Consider the following 20043-nt stretch of genomic DNA (forward strand, 5'->3'; position numbering starts at 1 on the left):
ACAATGTTGTATGGTTGCGAGGCGTGGGCTCTGGATAGAGTTGTGCGCAGGAGGGTGAATGTGCTGGAAATGAGATGTTTGAGGAATATGTGGTGTGAGGTGGTTTGATCGAGTAAGTAATCATCGGGTAAGAGAGATGTGTGGTAATAAAAAGAGTATGGTTGAGAGAGCAGAAGAGGGTGTTTTGAAATGGTTTGGTCACATGGAGAGAATGAGTGAGGAAAGATTGACCAAGAGGATATATGTGTCGGAGGTGGAGGGAACGACGAAAAGTGGGAGACCAAGTTGGAGGTGGAAAGATGGAGTGAAAAAGATTTTGAGTGATCGGGGCCTGAACATGCAGGAGGGTAAGAGGCGTGCAAGGAATAGAGTGAATTGGAACGATGTGGTATACCGGGGTCGACGTGCTGTCAATGGATTGAACTAGGGCATGTGAAGCGTCTGGGGTAAACCATGGAAAGTTCTGTGGGCCTGGATGTGGAAAGGGAGCTGTGGTTTCAGTGCATTATTACATGACAGCTAGAAACTGAGTGTGAACGAATGGGGCCTTTGTTGTCTTTCCCTAGCGCTACCCCGCGCACATGAGGGGGGAGGGTGTTGTTATTCCATGTGTGGTGGGGTGGTGATGGGAATGAATAAAGGCAGACAGTATGAATTATGTACATGGGTATATATGTATATGTCTGTGTGGGTATATATATGTATACATTGAGATGTATATGTATGTATATTTGCGTGTGTGGACGTGTATGTATGTACATGTGTATGTGGGTGGGTTGGGCCATTCTTTCGTCTGTTTCCTTGCGCTACCTCGCTAACGCGGGAGACAGCGACAAAGCAAAATAAGTATAATTAATAAATGAATAAAATATATATATAAATAGATAAGATACTCGCCAGTATCGTAGGTTACATTGGACTCTAACAGATGGCGCTCCTGCTAAAGTCTGGGCACTCGCTTTTACATCTTGCCGATCGTGCTCAAGCATTATTCTGCGCGAAGTTTTGTCAGTGTAGCTCTGCCCTCGTTCTGGTATTCAACTTCTTATTGCCGCTCGCGCAAGATGGTTATCCGTGATTCATTTACGTCAACCATGAATTATCATTGCAGTCCCAAAATACGGCAGGTAATATGATAGCTTAATTCCCAAACAAATAATAGTATGTAATATGAATCAGTTCAAGTATATGTATATGTTAGGATGAAGAGCGTGGTGAGAGTAAGTGAGCTTGGAAAGGACACTTGTGTGAGGAAGTACCAGGAGATTGAGTTCAGAATGGAAAAAGGTGAGAGCAAATGACGTAAGGGGAGAGGACGAGGAATGGGATGTATTTAGGGAAGCAGTGATGGCTTTCGCAAAGATGCCTGTGGCATGAGAAAGGTGGTAGGGGAACAGATTAGAAAGGGCAGTGAGTGGTGGGATGAAGAAGTAAGATTGTTAGTAAACAGAAGAGAGAGGCGTTTGGACGATTTTTGCAGTTAAGTAGTGCGAATAACCGGGAGATGTTTAAAAGAAAGAGGCAGGAGGTCAAGAGAAAGGGGCAAGAGGGGAGAAAGAGGATAAATGAGAGTTAGGGTGAGAGTGTTATTAAATGTTAAGGAAAATGAAAAAGATGTTTTGGAAGGAGGTAATAAAGTGCGTAAGACAAGAGAACAAATGGGAGCATCGGTGAAGGGGGCTAATGGGGAGGTAATAACAAGTAGTGGTGAAGTGAGAAGGAGATGGAGTGAGTATTTTGAAGGTTTGTTAAATGTGTTTGTTGATAGAGTGGCAGATATAGGGTGTTTTGGTCGAGGTGGTGTGCGAAGTGAGAGGGTCAGGGAGAATGGTTTGGCAAAGAGAGAGGAGGTAGTGAAAGCTTAGCGGAAGATGAAAGGCGGCGGGTTTGGATGGTATTGCAGTGGAATTTATTAGAAAATGGGGTGACTGTGTTGTTCACTGGTTGGTAAGGATATTCAATGTATGTATGGATCATGGTGAAGTGCCTGAAGATTGGCGGAATGCATTCAGTGCCATTGTACAAAAGCAAAGGGGATGAAGGTGAGTGTTCAAATTACAAAGGTATACGTTTGTTGAGTATTCCTGGTTACTTATATGGGAGGGTATTGATTGAGAGGATGAATGCATGTACAGAGCATCAGACTAGGCAAGAGCAGTGTGGTTTCAGATGTGGTAGAGGATGTGTGGATCAAGTGTTTCCTTTTAAGAATATATGTGAGTATTCCTGGGAAATTGTACTGGAGGATATTGATTGAGAGGGTGAAGGCATGTATAGAGCATCAGATTGGGGAGGAGCAGTGTGGTTTCAGATGTGGTAAAGGATATGTGGATCAGGTGTTTGCTCTGAAGAATATGTGAGAAACACTTAGAAAATCAGATGGATTTTCACATAGCATTTATAGATCTGGAGAAGGCATATGATAGGGTTAATAGAGATGCTTGTCGAAGGTCTTAAGACTATATGGTGTGAGAGGTAAGCTGGTAGAAGCCGTGAAAGGTTTTTACCAAGGTTGTAAGGCATGTGTGCGAGTAGGAAGAGAGGAGAGTGACTGGATCCCCCCCCACCCCCCCTTAGTCGCCTTTTACGACACGCAGGGAATACGTGGGAAGTATCCTTTCTCCCCTATCCCCAGGGATAATATATATATATATATATATATATATATATATATATATATATATATATATATATATATATATATATATATATATATATATCTTTTTTTTCTTTTATACTATTCGCCATTTCACGCATTAGCGAGGTAGCGTTGAGAACAGAGGACTGGGCCCTTGAGGGAATATCCTCACCTGGGCCCCTTCTCTGTTCCCTCTTTTGGAAAATTAAAAAAAAAAGTGAGAGGGGAGGATTTCCAGCCCCCCGCTCCCTCCCCTTTCAGTCGCCTTCTACGACACGCAGGGAATACGTGGGAAGTATTCTTTCTCCCCTATCCCCAGGGATATATATCTATATATATATATATATATATATATATATATATATATATATATATATATATATATATATATATTCTTTCTTTCAAACTATTCGCCATTTCCCGCGTTAGCAACGTAGCGTTAAGAACAGAGGACTGGGCTTTTGAGGGAATATCCTCACCTGGCCTCGTTCTCTCTTCCCTCTTTTGGAATATTAGAAAAAAACGAGAGGGGAGGATTTCCAGCCCCCCGCTCCCTCCCCTTTTAGTCCCCTTCTACGACACGCAGGGAATACGTGGGAAGTATCCTTTCTCCCTTATCCCCAGGGATGATGAAAGCCGGCAAGGCAGCAGGTTTGAATGGTATTGCAGTGGAATTTATTAAAAAAGGGGATGACTGTATTGTTGACTGGTTGGTAATGTTATTTAATGTATGTATGACTCATGGTGAGGTGCCTGAGGATTGGCGGAATGCGTGCATAGTGCCATTGTACAAAGGCAAAGGGGATGAGAGTGAGTGCTCAAATTACAGAGTTATAAGTTTGTTGAGTATTCCTGGTAAATTATATGGGAGGGTATTGATTGAGAGGGTGAAGGCATGTACAGAGCATCAGATTGGGGAAGAGCAGTGTGGTTTCAGAAGTGGTAGAGGATGTGTTGATCAGGTGTTTGCTTTGAAGAATGTATGTGAGAAATACTTAGAGAAGCAAATGGATTTGTATGTAGCATTTATGGATCTGGAGAAGGCATATGATAAAGTTGATAGAGATGCTCTGTGGAAGGTACTAAGAATATATGGTGTGGGAGGAAAGTTGTTAGAAGCAGTGAAAAGTTTTTTTCAAGGATGTAAGGCATGTGTACGTGTAGGAAGAGAGGAAAGTGATTGGTTCTCAGTGAATGTAGGTTTGCGGCAGGGGTGTGTGATGTCTCCATGGTTGTTTAATTTGTTTATGGATGGGGTTGTTAGGGAGGCGAATGCAAGAGTTTTGGAAAGAGGGGCAAGTATGTAGTCTGTTGTGGATGAGAGAGCTTGGGAAATGAGTCAGTTGTTGTTCGCTGATGATACAGCGCTGGTGGCTGATTCATGTGAGAAACTGCAGAAGCTGGTGACTGAGTATGGTAAAGTGTGTGAAAGAAGAAAGTTAAGAGTAAATGTGAATAAGAGCAAGGTTATTAGGTACAGTAGGGTTGAGGGTCAAGTCAATTGGGAGGTAAGTTTGAATGGAGAAAAACTGGAGGAAGTGAAGTGTTTTAGATATCTGGGAGTGGATCTGGCAGCGGATGGAACCATGGAAGCGGAAGTGAATCATAGGGTGGGGGAGGGGGCGAAAATCCTGGGAGCCTTGAAGAATGTTTGGAAGTCGAGAACATTATCTCGGAAAGCAAAAATGGGTATGTTTGAAGGAATAGTGGTTCCAACAATGTTGTATGGTTGCAAGGCGTGGGCTATGGATAGAGTTGTGTGCAAGAGGGTGGATGTGCTGGAAATGAGATGTTTGAGGACAATATGTTGTGTGAGGTGGTTTGATCGAGTAAGTAATGTAAGGGTAAGAGAGATGTGTGGAAATAAAAAGAGTGTGGTTGAGAGAGCAGAAGAGGGTGTTTTGAAATGGTTTGGTCACATGGAGAGAATGAGTGAGGAAAGATTGACCAAGAGGATATATGTGTCGGAGGTGGAGGGAACGAGAAGTGGGAGACCGAATTGGAGGTGGAAAGATGGAGTGAAAAAGATTTTGAGTGATCGGGGCCTGAACATGCAGGAGGGTGAAAGGCGGGCAAGGAATAGAGTGAATTGGATCGATGTGGTATACCGGGGTCGATGCTGTCAATGGATTGAATCAGGGCATGTGAAGCGTCTGGGGTAAACCATGGAAAGTTCTGTGGGGCCTGGATGCGGAAAAGAGCTGTGGTTTCGGGAGTTATTGCATGACAGCTAGTGACTGAGTGTGAACGAATGTGGCCTTTGTTGTCTTTTCTTAGCGCTACCTCGCACACATGAGGGGGAGGGGATGTTATTCCATGTGTGGCGAGGTGGCGATGGGAATGAATAAAGGCAGACAGTGTGAATTGTGTGCATGTGTATATATGTATATGTCTGTGTGTGTATATATATGTGTACATTGAGATGTATGGGTATGTATGTTTGTGTGTGTGGACGTGTATGTATATACATGTGTTTGGGGGTGGGCTGGGCCATTTCTTTCGTCTGTTTCCTTGCGCTACCTCGCAAACGCGGGAGACAGCGACAAAGCAAAATAAATAAAAAAAAGAAAAATATATATATATATATTTTTTTATTTTATTTTCTATTATACTTTGTCGCTGTCTCCCGCGTTTGCGAGGTAGCACAAGGAAACAGACGAAAGAAATGGCCCAACCCCGCCCCATACACATGTATATACATACGTCCACACACGCAAATATACATACCTACACAGCTTTCCATGGTTTACCCCAGACGCTTCACATGCCCTGATTCAATCCACTGACAGCACGTCAACCCCGGTATACCACATCGCTCCAATTCACTCTATTCCTTGCCCTCCTTTCACCCTCCTGCATGTTCAGGCCCCGATCACACAAAATCTTTTTCACTACATCTTTCCACCTCCAATTTGGTCTCCCTCTTCTCCTCGTTCCCTCCACCTCCGACACATATATCCTCTTGGTCAATCTTTCCTCACTCATTCTCTCCATGTGCCCAAACCACTTCAAAACACCCTCTTCTGCTCTCTCAACCACACTCTTTTTATTTCCACACATCTCTCTTACCCTTACGTTACTCACTCGATCAAACCACCTCACACCACACATTGTCCTCAAACATCTCATTTCCAGCACATCCATCCTCCTGCGCACAACTCTATCCATAGCCCACGCCTCGCAACCATACAACATTGTTGGAACCACTATTCCTTCAAACATACCCATTTTTGCTTTCCGAGATAATGTTCTCGACTTCCACACATTCTTCAAGGCTCCCAGAATTTTCGCCCCCTCCCCCACCCTATGATCCACTTCCGCTTCCATGGTTCCATCCGCTGCCAGATCCACTCCCAGATATCTAAAACACTTCACTTCCTCCAGTTTTTCTCCATTCAAACTCACCTCTCAATTGACTTGACCCTCAACCCTACTGTACCTAATAACCTTGCTCTTATTCACATTTACTCTTAACTTTCTTCTTCCACACACTTTACCAGTCACCAGCTTCTGCAGTTTCTCACATGAATCAGCCACCAGCGCTGTATCATCAGCGAACAACAACTGACTCACTTCCCAAGCTCTCTCATCCCCAACAGACTTCATACTTGCCCCTCTTTCCAAAACTCTTGCATTCACCTCCCTAACAACCCCATCCATAAACAAATTAAACAACCATGGAGACATCGCACACCCCTGCCGCAAACCTACATTCACTGAGAACCAATCACTTTCCTCTCTTCCTACACGTACACATGCCTTACATCCTCGATAAAAACATTTCACTGCTTCTAACAACTTGCCTCCCACACCATATATTCTTAATACCTTCCACAGAGCATCTCTATCAACTCTATCATATGCCTTCTCCAGATCCATAAATGCTACATACAAATCCATTTGCTTTTCTAAGTATTTCTCACATACATTCTTCAAAGCAAACACCTGATCCACACATCCTCTACCACTTCTGAAACCACACTGCTCTTCCCCAATCTGATGCTCTGTATATGCCTTCACCCTCTCAATCAATACCCTCCCATATAATTTACCAGGAATACTCAACAAACTTATACCTCTGTAATTTGAGCACTCACTCTTATCCCCTTTGCCTTTGTACAATGGCACTATGCACGCATTCCGCCAATCCTCAGGCACCTCACCATGAGTCATACATACATTAAATAACCTTAACAACCAGTCAACAATACAGTCACCCCCTTTTTTAATAAATTCCACTGCAATACCATCCAAACCTGCTGCCTTGCCGGCTTTCATCTTCCGCAAAGCTTTCACTACCTCTTCTCTGTTTACCAAATCATTTTCCCTAACCCTCTCACTTTGCATACCACCTCGACCAAAACACCCTATATCTGCCACTCTATCATCAAACACATTCAACAAACCTTCAAAATACTCACTCCATCTCCTTCTCACATCACCACTACTTGTTATCACCTCCCCATTTGCGCCCTTCACTGAAGTTCCCATCTGCTCCCTTGTCTTACGCACTTTATTTACCTCCTTCCAGAACATCTTTTTATTCTCCCTAAAATTTAATGATACTCTCTCACCCCAACTCTCATTTGCCCTTTTTTTCACCTCTTGCACCTTTCTCTTGACCTCCTGTCTCTTTCTTTTATACATCTCCCACTCAATTGCATTTTTTCCCTGCAAAAATCGTCCAAATGCCTCTCTCTTCTCTTTCACTAATACTCTTACTTCTTCATCCCACCACTCACTACCCTTTCTAATCAACCCACCTCCCACTTTTCTCATGCCACAAGCATCTTTTGCGCAATCCATCACTGATTCCCTAAATACATCCCATTCCTCCCCCACTCCCCTTACTTCCATTGTTCTCACCTTTTTCCATTCTGTACTCAGTCTCTCCTGGTACTTCCTCACACAGGTCTCCTTCCCAAGCTCACTTACTCTCACCACCTTCTTCACCCCAACATTCACTCTTCTTTTCTGAAAACCCATACAAATCTTCACCTTAGCCTCCACAAGATAATGATCAGACATCCCTCCAGTTGCACCTCTCAGCACATTAACATCCAAAAGTCTCTCTTTCGCACGCCTGTCAATTAACACGTAATCCAATAACGCTCTCTGGCCATCTCTCCTACTTACATACGTATACTTATGTATATCTCGCTTTTTAAACCAGGTATTCCCAATCACCAGTCCTTTTGCAGCACATAAATCTACAAGCTCTTCACCATTTCCATTTACAACACTGAACGCCTCATGTATACCAGTTATTCCCTCAACTTCCACATTACTCACCTTTGCATTCAAATCACCCATCACTATAACCCGGTCTTGTGCATCAAAACCAGTAACACACTCATTCAGCTGCTCCCAAAACACTTGCCTCTCATGATCTTTCTTCTCATGCCCAGGTGCATATGCACCAATAATCACCCATCTCTCTCCATCAACTTTCAGTTTTACCCATATCAATCTAGAATTTACTTTCTTACACTCTATCACATACTCCCACAACTCATGTTTCAGGAGTAGTGCTACTTCTTCCCTTGCTCTTGTCCTCTCACTAACCCCTGACTTTACTCCCAAGACATTCCCAAACCACTCTTCTCCTTTACCTTTGAGCTTTGTTTCATTCAGAGCCAAAACATCCAAGTTTCTTTCATTAAACATATTACCTATCTCTCCTTTTTTCTCATCTTGGTTACATCCACACACATTTAGACTCCCCAGTCTGAGCCTTCGAGGAGGATGAGCACTCCCCGCGTGTGTGCGTGAGCCCACATGTTTGTGTATATAACGTGTGTGTGTCCTTGTGTATGGCGGTGTAATCATGTTTTGAAGCCAGATGGCCATTTGTCCTTGAGCACCTGGATCCTTGTCAATCAGCTACCGTGTGTCTTCGCTGCTGTCGTAAACAAGAGGACCAAGGAGTGTGAACTACGCAGAATGTGCGACGGACTTTACGACCCTCCAAACAATCAGAATTGCTCTTAGTCCCATAGCCAATCAAGGAAAGATTGACCAAGAGGATATATGTGTCGGAGGTGGAGGGAGCAAGGAGAAGAGGGAGACCAAATTGGAGGTGGAAAGATGGAGTGAAAAAGATTTTGTGTGATCGGGGCCTGAACATGCAGGAGGGTGAAAGGAGGGCAAGGAATAGAGTGAATTGGAGCGATGTGGTATACCGGGGTTGATGTGCTGTCAGTGGATTGAATCAAGGCATGTGAAGCGTCTGGGGTAAACCATGGAAAGCTGTGTAGGTATGTATATTTGCGTGTGTGGACGTATGTATATACATGTGTATGGGGGGGGGGGGGGTTGGGCCTTTTCTTTCGTCTGTTTCCTTGCGCTACCTCGCAAACGCGGGAGACAGCGACAAAGTATAAAAAAAAAGAAAAAAAAAAAGAAAAAAAGAATATATATATATATATATATATATATATATATATATATATATATATATATATTTTTTTTTTTTTTTTTATATACTTTGTCGCTGTCTCCCGCGTTTGCGAGGTAGCGCAAGGAAACAGACGAAAGAAATTCCCCAACCCCCCCATACACATGTACATACACACGTCCACACACACAAATATACATACCTACACAGCTTTCCATGGTTTACCCCGGACGCTTCACATGCCTTGATTCAATCCACTGACAGCACGTCAACCCCTGTATACCACATCGCTCCAATTCACTCTATTCCTTGCCCTCCTTTCACCCTCCTGCATGTTCAGGCCCCGATCACACAAAATCTTTTTCACTCCATCTTTCCACCTCCAATTTGGTCTCCCTCTTCTCCTCGTTCCCTCCACCTCCGACACATATATCCTCTTGGTCAATCTTTCCTCACTCATTCTCTCCATGTGCCCAAACCATTTTAAAACACCCTCTTCTGCTCTCTCAACCACGCTCTTTTTATTTCCACACATCTCTCTTACCCTTACGTTACTTACTCGATCAAACCACCTCACACCACACATTGTCCTCAAACATCTCATTTCCAGCACATCCATCCTCCTGCGCACAACTCTATCCATAGCCCACGCCTCGCAACCATACAACATTGTTGGAACTACTATTCCTTCAAACATACCCATTTTTGCTTTCCGGGATAATGTTCTCGACTTCCACACATTTTTCAAGGCTCCCCAAATTTTCGCCCCCTCCCCCACCCTATGATCCACTTCCGCTTCCATGGTTCCATCCGCTGACAGATCCACTCCCAGATATCTAAAACACTTCACTTCCTCCAGTTTTTCACCATTCAAACTCACCTCCCAATTGACTTGACCCTCAACCCTACTGTACCTAATAACCTTGCTCTTATTCACATTTACTCTTAACTTTCTTCTTCCACACACTTTACCAAACTCCGTCACCAGCTTCTGCAGTTTCTCACATGAATCCGCCACCAGCGCTGTATCATCAGCGAACAACAACTGACTCACTTCCCAAGCTCTCTCATCCCCAACAGACTTCATACTTGCCCCTCTTTCCAAGACTCTTGCATTTACCTCCCTAACAACCCCATCCATAAACAAATTAAACAACCATGGAGACATCACACACCCCTGCCGCAAACCTACATTCACTGAGAACCAATCACTTTCCTCTCTTCCTACACGTACACATGCCTTACATCCTCGATAAAAACTTTTCACTGCTTCTAACAACTTGCCTCCCACACCATATATTCTTAATACCTTCCACAGAGCATCTCTATCAACTCTATCATATGCCTTCTCCAGATCCATAAATGCTACATACAAATCCATTTGCTTTTCTAAGTATTTCTCACATACATTCTTCAAAGCAAACACCTGATCCACACATCCTCTACCACTTCTGAAACCACACTGCTCTTCCCCAATCTGATGCTCTGTACATGCCTTCACCCTTTCAATCAATACCCTCCCATATAATTTACCAGGAATACTCAACAAACTTATACCTCTGTAATTTGAGCACTCACTCTTATCCCCTTTGCCTTTGTACAGTGGCACTATGCACGCATTCCGCCAATCCTCAGGCACCTCACCATGAGTCATACATACATTAAATAACCTTACCAACCAGTCAACAATACAGTCACCCCCTTTTTTAATAAATTCCACTGCAATACCATCCAAACCTGCTGCCTTGCCGGCTTTCATCTTCCGCAAAGCTTTTACTACCTCTTCTCTGTTTACCAAATCATTTTCCCTAACCCTCTCACTTTGCACACCACCTCGACCCAAACACCCTATATCTGCTACTCTGTCATCAGACACATTCAACAAACCTTCAAAATACTCATTCCATCTCCTTCTCACATCACCACTACTTGTTATCACCTCCCCATTTACGCCCTTCACTGAAGTTCCCATTTGCTCCCTTGTCTTACGCACCCTATTTACCTCCTTCCAGAACATCTTTTTATTCTCCCTAAAATTTACTGATAGTCTCTCACCCCAACTCTCATTTGCCCTTTTTTTCACCTCTTGCACCTTTCTCTTGACCTCCTGTCTCTTTCTTTTATACTTCTCCCACTCAATTGCATTTTTTCCCTGCAAAAATCGTCCAAATGCCTCTCTCTTCTCTTTCACTAATACTCTTACTTCTTCATCCCACCACTCACTACCCTTTCTAAACAGCCCACCTCCCACTCTTCTCATGCCACAAGCATCTTTTGCGCAATCCATCACTGATTCCCTAAATACATCCCATTCCTCCCCCACTCCCCTTACTTCCATTGTTCTCACCTTTTTCCATTCTGTACACAGTCTCTCCTGATACTTCTTCACACAGGTCTCCTTCCCAAGCTCACTTACTCTCACCACCTTCTTCACCCCAACATTCACTCTTCTTTTCTGAAAACCCATACTAATCTTCACTTTAGCCTCCACAAGATAATGATCAGACATCCCTCCAGTTGCACCTCTCAGCACATTGACATCCAAAAGTCTCTCTTTCGCACGCCTGTCAATTAACACGTAATCCAATAACGCTCTCTGGCCATCTCTCCTACTTACATAAGTATACTTATGTATATCTCGCTTTTTAAACCAGGTATTCCCAATCATCAGTCCTTTTTCAGCACATAAATCTACAAGCTCTTCACCATTTCCATTTACAACACTGAACACCCCATGCATACCAATTATTCCCTCAACTGCCACATTACTCACCTTTGCATTCAAATCACCCATCACTATAACCCGGTCTCGTGCATCAAAACCGCTAACACACTCATTTAGCTGCTCCCAAAACACTTGCCTCTCATGATCTTTCTTCTCATGCCCAGGTGCATATGCACCAATAATCACCCACCTCTCTATATATATATTGCAGCAAGTCACAGTGATGCGCATGGTCTAGCATTTGCTTTACCTCCTCATGTTAAGGATCATAACCGTTGTGGTGACTAAAGCCAAATCAGTGACTAACTGCCACTCCTTTGCCACGAGAAATATAATTGAATATTTTGTTAGTAAATACACAAGGAATTCTAACATTTATAGTAGTGAAGGACTGTACAAAGTGAATAGCTTTAATGTAAACAAAATTTTAAAGCAGTTCCCTTTCTTGTCCACAAAATAAAATGAAATTATATAACAGGCATGTTGTTTGGCCCAAGTACACCGACCCGAACACCCACCATCCGGTAACGCTTGTTTACCAATGGCGTCTCAGCTACGTATGTCTCTTCCTTGTATATCAACTGACTGTTCTACGTCTATCTCATTCTTGTATCGCCCCTGACGATGTGATCATTACACGAAAGTGCACTTGGGAACTTACCATGTTTCATTTTCCCGTGGTTTTATGCATATACTAGATCGACCATATATATATATATATATATATATATATATATATATATATATATATATATATATATATATATATATATATATATATATATATTTATTTATTTATTCATTTTGCTTTGTCGCTGTCTCCCACGTTTGCGAGGTAGCGCAAGGAAACAGACGAAAGAAATGGCCCAACCCACCCCCATACACATGTATATACATACACGTCCACACACGCAAATATACATACCCATACATCTCAATGTACACATATATATACACACACAGACACATACATATATACACATGCACACAATTCACACTTTACCTTTATTCATTCCCATCGCCACCTCGCCACACATGGAATAACATCCCCCTCCCCCCTCATGTGTGCGAGGTAGCGCTAGGAAAGACTAAAAAGGCCCCATTCGTTCACACTCAGTCTCTAGCTGTCATGCAATAATGCCCGAAACCACAGCTCCCTTTCCACATCCAGGCCCCACAGAACTTTCCATGGCTTACCCCAGACGCTTCACATGCCCTGATTCAATCCATGGTCAGCACGTCGACCCCGGTATACCACATCGATCCAATTCACTCTATTCCTTGCCCGCCTTTCACCCTCCTGCATGTTCAGGCCCCGATCACTCAAAATCTTTTTCACTCCATCTTTCCACCTCCAATTTGGTCTCCCACTTCTCCTCGTTCCCTCCACCTCTGACACATATATCCTCTTGGTCAATCTTTCCTCACTCATTCTCTCCATGTGACCAAATCATTTCAAAACACCCTCTCCTGCTCTCTCAACCACACTCTTTTTATTTCCACACATCTCTCTTACCCTTACGTTACTTACTCGATCAAACCACCTCACACCACACATTGTCCTCAAATATCTCATTGCCAGCACATCCACCCTCCTGCGCACAACTCTATCCATAGCCCACGCCTCGCAACCATACAACATTGTTGGGACCACTATTCCTTCAAACATGCCCATTTTTGCTTTCCGAGATAATGTTCTCGACTTCCAAACATTCTTCAAGGCTCCCAGAATTTTCGCCCCCTTCCCCACCCTATGAATCACCTCCGCTTCCATGGTTCCATCCGCTGCCAGATCCACTCCTAGATATCTAAAACACTTTACTTCCTCCAGTTTTTCTCCATTCAAGCTTACCTCCCAATTGACTTGACCATCAACCGTACTGTACCTAATAACCTTGCTCTTATTCACATTTACTCTTAACTTTCTTCTTTCACACACTTTACCAAACTCAGTCACCAGCTTCTGCAGTTTCTCACATGAATCAGCCACCAGCGCTGTATCATCAGCGAACAGCAGCTGACTCACTTCCCAAGCTCTATCATCCACAACAGACTTCATGCTTGCCCCTCTTTCCATAACTCTTGCATTCACCTCCCTAACAACCCCATCCATAAACAAATTAAACAACCATGGAGACATAACACACCCCAGCCGCAAACCTACATTCACTGAGAACCAATCACTTTCCTCTCTTCCTACACGTACACATGCCTTACATCCTCGATAAAAACTTTTCACTGCTTCTAACAACTTGCCTCCCACACCGTATATTCTTAATACCTTCCACAGAGCATCTCTATCAACTCTATCATATGCCTTCTCCAGATCCATAAATGCTACATACAAATCCATTTGTTTTTCTAAGTATTTCTCACATACATTCTCCAAAGCAAACACCTGATCTACACATCCTCTACCACTTCTGAAACCACACTGCTCTTCCCCAATCTGATGCTCTGTACATGCCTTCACCCTCTCAATCAATACCCTTCCATATAATTTACCAGGGATACTCAACAAACTTATACCTCTGTAATTTGAGCACTCACTCTTATCCCTTTTGCCTTTGTACAATGGCACTATGCAAGCGTTCCAGCAATCCTCAGGCACCTCACCTTGAATCATACATACATCAAATAACCTTACCAACCAGTCAACAATGCAGTCACCCCCTTTTTTAATAAATTCCACTGCAATACTATCCAAACCTGCTGCCTTGCCGGCTTTCATCTTCCGCAAAGCTTTTACTACCTCTTCCCTGTTTACCAAATAATTTTCCCTAACCCTCTCACTTTGCACACCACCTCGACCAAAACACCCTATATCTGCCACTCTATCATCAAACACATTCAACATCTCCTTCTCACATCACCACTACTTGTTATCACCTCCCCATTAGCCCCCTTCACTGAAGTTCCCATTTGCTCCCTTGTCTTACGCACTTTATTTACCTCCTTCCAAAACATCTTTTTATTCTCCCTAAAATTTAATGATACTCTCTCACCCCAACTCTCATCTGCCCTCTTTTTCACCTCTTGCACCTTTCTCTTGACCTCCTGCCTCTTTCTTTTATATATCTCCCACTCAGTTGCATTTTTTCTCTTCAAAAATCGTCCAAATGCCTCTCTCTTCTCTTTCACTAATAATCTTACTTCTTCATCCCACCACTCTCTACCCTTTCTAATCAACCCACCTCCCACGCTTCTCATGCCACAAGCATCTTTTGCGCAAGCCATCACTGCTTCCCTAAATACATCCCATTCCTTCCCCACTCCCCTTACCTCATTTGTTCTCACCTTTTTCCATTCTGTACTCAGTCCCTCCTGGTACTTCCTCACACAAGTCTCCTTCCCAAGCTCACTTACTCTCACCACTCTCTTCACCCCAACATTCTCTCTTCTTTTCTGAAAACCCCTACAAATCTTCACCTTCGCCTCCACAAGATAATGATCAGACATCCCTCCAGTTGCACCTCTCAGCACATTAACATCCAAAAGTCTCTCTTTCGCGCGCCTATCAATCATCACGTAATCAAATAACGCTCTTTGGCCATCTCTTCTACTTACATACGTATACTTATGTATATCTCGCTTTTTAAACCAGGTATTCCCAATCACCAGTCCTTTTGCAGCACATAAATCTACAAGCTCTTCACCATTTCCATTTACAACACTGAACGCCTCATGTATACCAGTTATTCCCTCAACTTCCACATTACTCACCTTTGCATTCAAATCACCCATCACTATAACCCGGTCTTGTGCATCAAAACCAGTAACACACTCATTCAGCTGCTCCCAAAACACTTGCCTCTCATGATCTTTCTTCTCATGCCCAGGTGCATATGCACCAATAATCACCCATCTCTCTCCATCAACTTTCAGTTTTACCCATATCAATCTAGAATTTACTTTCTTACACTCTATCACATACTCCCACAACTCATGTTTCAGGAGTAGTGCTACTTCTTCCCTTGCTCTTGTCCTCTCACTAACCCCTGACTTTACTCCCAAGACATTCCCAAACCACTCTTCTCCTTTACCTTTGAGCTTTGTTTCATTCAGAGCCAAAACATCCAAGTTTCTTTCATTAAACATATTACCTATCTCTCCTTTTTTCTCATCTTGGTTACATCCACACACATTTAGACTCCCCAGTCTGAGCCTTCGAGGAGGATGAGCACTCCCCGCGTGTGTGCGTGAGCCCACATGTTTGTGTATATAACGTGTGTGTGTCCTTGTGTATGGCGGTGTAATCATGTTTTGAAGCCAGATGGCCATTTGTCCTTGAGCACCTGGATCCTTGTCAATCAGCTACCGTGTGTCTTCGCTGCTGTCGTAAACAAGAGGACCAAGGAGTGTGAACTACGCAGAATGTGCGACGGACTTTACGACCCTCCAAACAATCAGAATTGCTCTTAGTCCCATAGCCAATCAAGGAAAGATTGACCAAGAGGATATATGTGTCGGAGGTGGAGGGAGCAAGGAGAAGAGGGAGACCAAATTGGAGGTGGAAAGATGGAGTGAAAAAGATTTTGTGTGATCGGGGCCTGAACATGCAGGAGGGTGAAAGGAGGGCAAGGAATAGAGTGAATTGGAGCGATGTGGTATACCGGGGTTGATGTGCTGTCAGTGGATTGAATCAAGGCATGTGAAGCGTCTGGGGTAAACCATGGAAAGCTGTGTAGGTATGTATATTTGCGTGTGTGGACGTATGTATATACATGTGTATGGGGGGGGGGGCCTTTTCTTTCGTCTGTTTCCTTGCGCTACCTCGCAAACGCGGGAGACAGCGACAAAGTATAAAAAAAAAAAAAAAAAAAAAGAAAAAAAAAAAAAAAAAATATATATATATATATCTATATATATATATATATATATATATATATATATATTTTTTTTTTTTATACTTTGTCGCTGTCTCCCGCGTTTGCGAGGTAGCGCAAGGAAACAGACGAAAGAAATTCCCCAACCCCCCCATACACATGTACATACACACGTCCACACACACAAATATACATACCTACACAGCTTTCCATGGTTTACCCCGGACGCTTCACATGCCTTGATTCAATCCACTGACAGCACGTCAACCCCTGTATACCACATCGCTCCAATTCACTCTATTCCTTGCCCTCCTTTCACCCTCCTGCATGTTCAGGCCCCGATCACACAAAATCTTTTTCACTCCATCTTTCCACCTCCAATTTGGTCTCCCTCTTCTCCTCGTTCCCTCCACCTCCGACACATATATCCTCTTGGTCAATCTTTCCTCACTCATTCTCTCCATGTGCCCAAACCATTTTAAAACACCCTCTTCTGCTCTCTCAACCACGCTCTTTTTATTTCCACACATCTCTCTTACCCTTACGTTACTTACTCGATCAAACCACCTCACACCACACATTGTCCTCAAACATCTCATTTCCAGCACATCCATCCTCCTGCGCACAACTCTATCCATAGCCCACGCCTCGCAACCATACAACATTGTTGGAACTACTATTCCTTCAAACATACCCATTTTTGCTTTCCGGGATAATGTTCTCGACTTCCACACATTTTTCAAGGCTCCCCAAATTTTCGCCCCCTCCCCCACCCTATGATCCACTTCCGCTTCCATGGTTCCATCCGCTGACAGATCCACTCCCAGATATCTAAAACACTTCACTTCCTCCAGTTTTTCACCATTCAAACTCACCTCCCAATTGACTTGACCCTCAACCCTACTGTACCTAATAACCTTGCTCTTATTCACATTTACTCTTAACTTTCTTCTTCCACACACTTTACCAAACTCCGTCACCAGCTTCTGCAGTTTCTCACATGAATCCGCCACCAGCGCTGTATCATCAGCGAACAACAACTGACTCACTTCCCAAGCTCTCTCATCCCCAACAGACTTCATACTTGCCCCTCTTTCCAAGACTCTTGCATTTACCTCCCTAACAACCCCATCCATAAACAAATTAAACAACCATGGAGACATCACACACCCCTGCCGCAAACCTACATTCACTGAGAACCAATCACTTTCCTCTCTTCCTACACGTACACATGCCTTACATCCTCGATAAAAACTTTTCACTGCTTCTAACAACTTGCCTCCCACACCATATATTCTTAATACCTTCCACAGAGCATCTCTATCAACTCTATCATATGCCTTCTCCAGATCCATAAATGCTACATACAAATCCATTTGCTTTTCTAAGTATTTCTCACATACATTCTTCAAAGCAAACACCTGATCCACACATCCTCTACCACTTCTGAAACCACACTGCTCTTCCCCAATCTGATGCTCTGTACATGCCTTCACCCTTTCAATCAATACCCTCCCATATAATTTACCAGGAATACTCAACAAACTTATACCTCTGTAATTTGAGCACTCACTCTTATCCCCTTTGCCTTTGTACAGTGGCACTATGCACGCATTCCGCCAATCCTCAGGCACCTCACCATGAGTCATACATACATTAAATAACCTTACCAACCAGTCAACAATACAGTCACCCCCTTTTTTAATAAATTCCACTGCAATACCATCCAAACCTGCTGCCTTGCCGGCTTTCATCTTCCGCAAAGCTTTTACTACCTCTTCTCTGTTTACCAAATCATTTTCCCTAACCCTCTCACTTTGCACACCACCTCGACCCAAACACCCTATATCTGCTACTCTGTCATCAGACACATTCAACAAACCTTCAAAATACTCATTCCATCTCCTTCTCACATCACCACTACTTGTTATCACCTCCCCATTTACGCCCTTCACTGAAGTTCCCATTTGCTCCCTTGTCTTACGCACCCTATTTACCTCCTTCCAGAACATCTTTTTATTCTCCCTAAAATTTACTGATAGTCTCTCACCCCAACTCTCATTTGCCCTTTTTTTCACCTCTTGCACCTTTCTCTTGACCTCCTGTCTCTTTCTTTTATACTTCTCCCACTCAATTGCATTTTTTCCCTGCAAAAATCGTCCAAATGCCTCTCCCTTCTCTTTCACTAATACTCTTACTTCTTCATCCCACCACTCACTACCCTTTCTAAACAGCCCACCTCCCACTCTTCTCATGCCACAAGCATCTTTTGCGCAATCCATCACTGATTCCCTAAATACATCCCATTCCTCCCCCACTCCCCTTACTTCCATTGTTCTCACCTTTTTCCATTCTGTACACAGTCTCTCCTGATACTTCTTCACACAGGTCTCCTTCCCAAGCTCACTTACTCTCACCACCTTCTTCACCCCAACATTCACTCTTCTTTTCTGAAAACCCATACTAATCTTCACCTTAGCCTCCACAAGATAATGATCAGACATCCCTCCAGTTGCACCTCTCAGCACACTGACATCCAAAAGTCTCTCTTTCGCACGCCTGTCAATTAACACGTAATCCAATAACGCTCTCTGGCCATCTCTCCTACTTACATAAGTATACTTATGTATATCTCGCTTTTTAAACCAGGTATTCCCAATCATCAGTCCTTTTTCAGCACATAAATCTACAAGCTCTTCACCATTTCCATTTACAACACTGAACACCCCATGCATACCAATTATTCCCTCAACTGCCACATTACTCACCTTTGCATTCAAATCACCCATCACTATAACCCGGTCTCGTGCATCAAAACCGCTAACACACTCATTTAGCTGCTCCCAAAACACTTGCCTCTCATGATCTTTCTTCTCATGCCCAGGTGCATATGCACCAATAATCACCCACCTCTCTATATATATATTGCAGCAAGTCACAGTGATGCGCATGGTCTAGCATTTGCTTTACCTCCTCATGTTAAGGATCATAACCGTTGTGGTGACTAAAGCCAAATCAGTGACTAACTGCCACTCCTTTGCCACGAGAAATATAATTGAATATTTTGTTAGTAAATACACAAGGAATTCTAACATTTATAGTAGTGAAGGACTGTACAAAGTGAATAGCTTTAATGTAAACAAAATTTTAAAGCAGTTCCCTTTCTTGTCCACAAAATAAAATGAAATTATATAACAGGCATGTTGTTTGGCCCAAGTACACCGACCCGAACACCCACCATCCGGTAACGCTTGTTTACCAATGGCGTCTCAGCTACGTATGTCTCTTCCTTGTATATCAACTGACTGTTCTACGTCTATCTCATTCTTGTATCGCCCCTGACGATGTGATCATTACACGAAAGTGCACTTGGGAACTTACCATGTTTCATTTTCCCATGGTTTTATGCATATACTAGATCGACCATATATATATATATATATATATATATATATAT

The 20043-nt window shown here is 43.2% G+C and overlaps 1 protein-coding gene across 1 annotated transcript in view; it reads left to right on the forward strand.

Annotated features, from left to right (window-relative positions):
- Positions 1-1013: 1013 nt before the first annotated feature.
- Positions 1014-20043, forward strand: part of LOC139746109 (facilitated trehalose transporter Tret1-like) — a 39463-nt gene continuing 20433 nt past the window's right edge. The window contains exon 1 of the mRNA XM_071656955.1: positions 1014-1127. Within this exon, the coding sequence (XP_071513056.1) occupies positions 1065-1127 (63 nt within the window). The 5' untranslated portion in view covers positions 1014-1064. The remainder of the gene's footprint in view (positions 1128-20043) is intronic.

This window comes from Panulirus ornatus, chromosome 4 (assembly GCF_036320965.1).
Source record: "Panulirus ornatus isolate Po-2019 chromosome 4, ASM3632096v1, whole genome shotgun sequence".
NCBI lineage: Eukaryota > Metazoa > Arthropoda > Malacostraca > Decapoda > Palinuridae > Panulirus > Panulirus ornatus.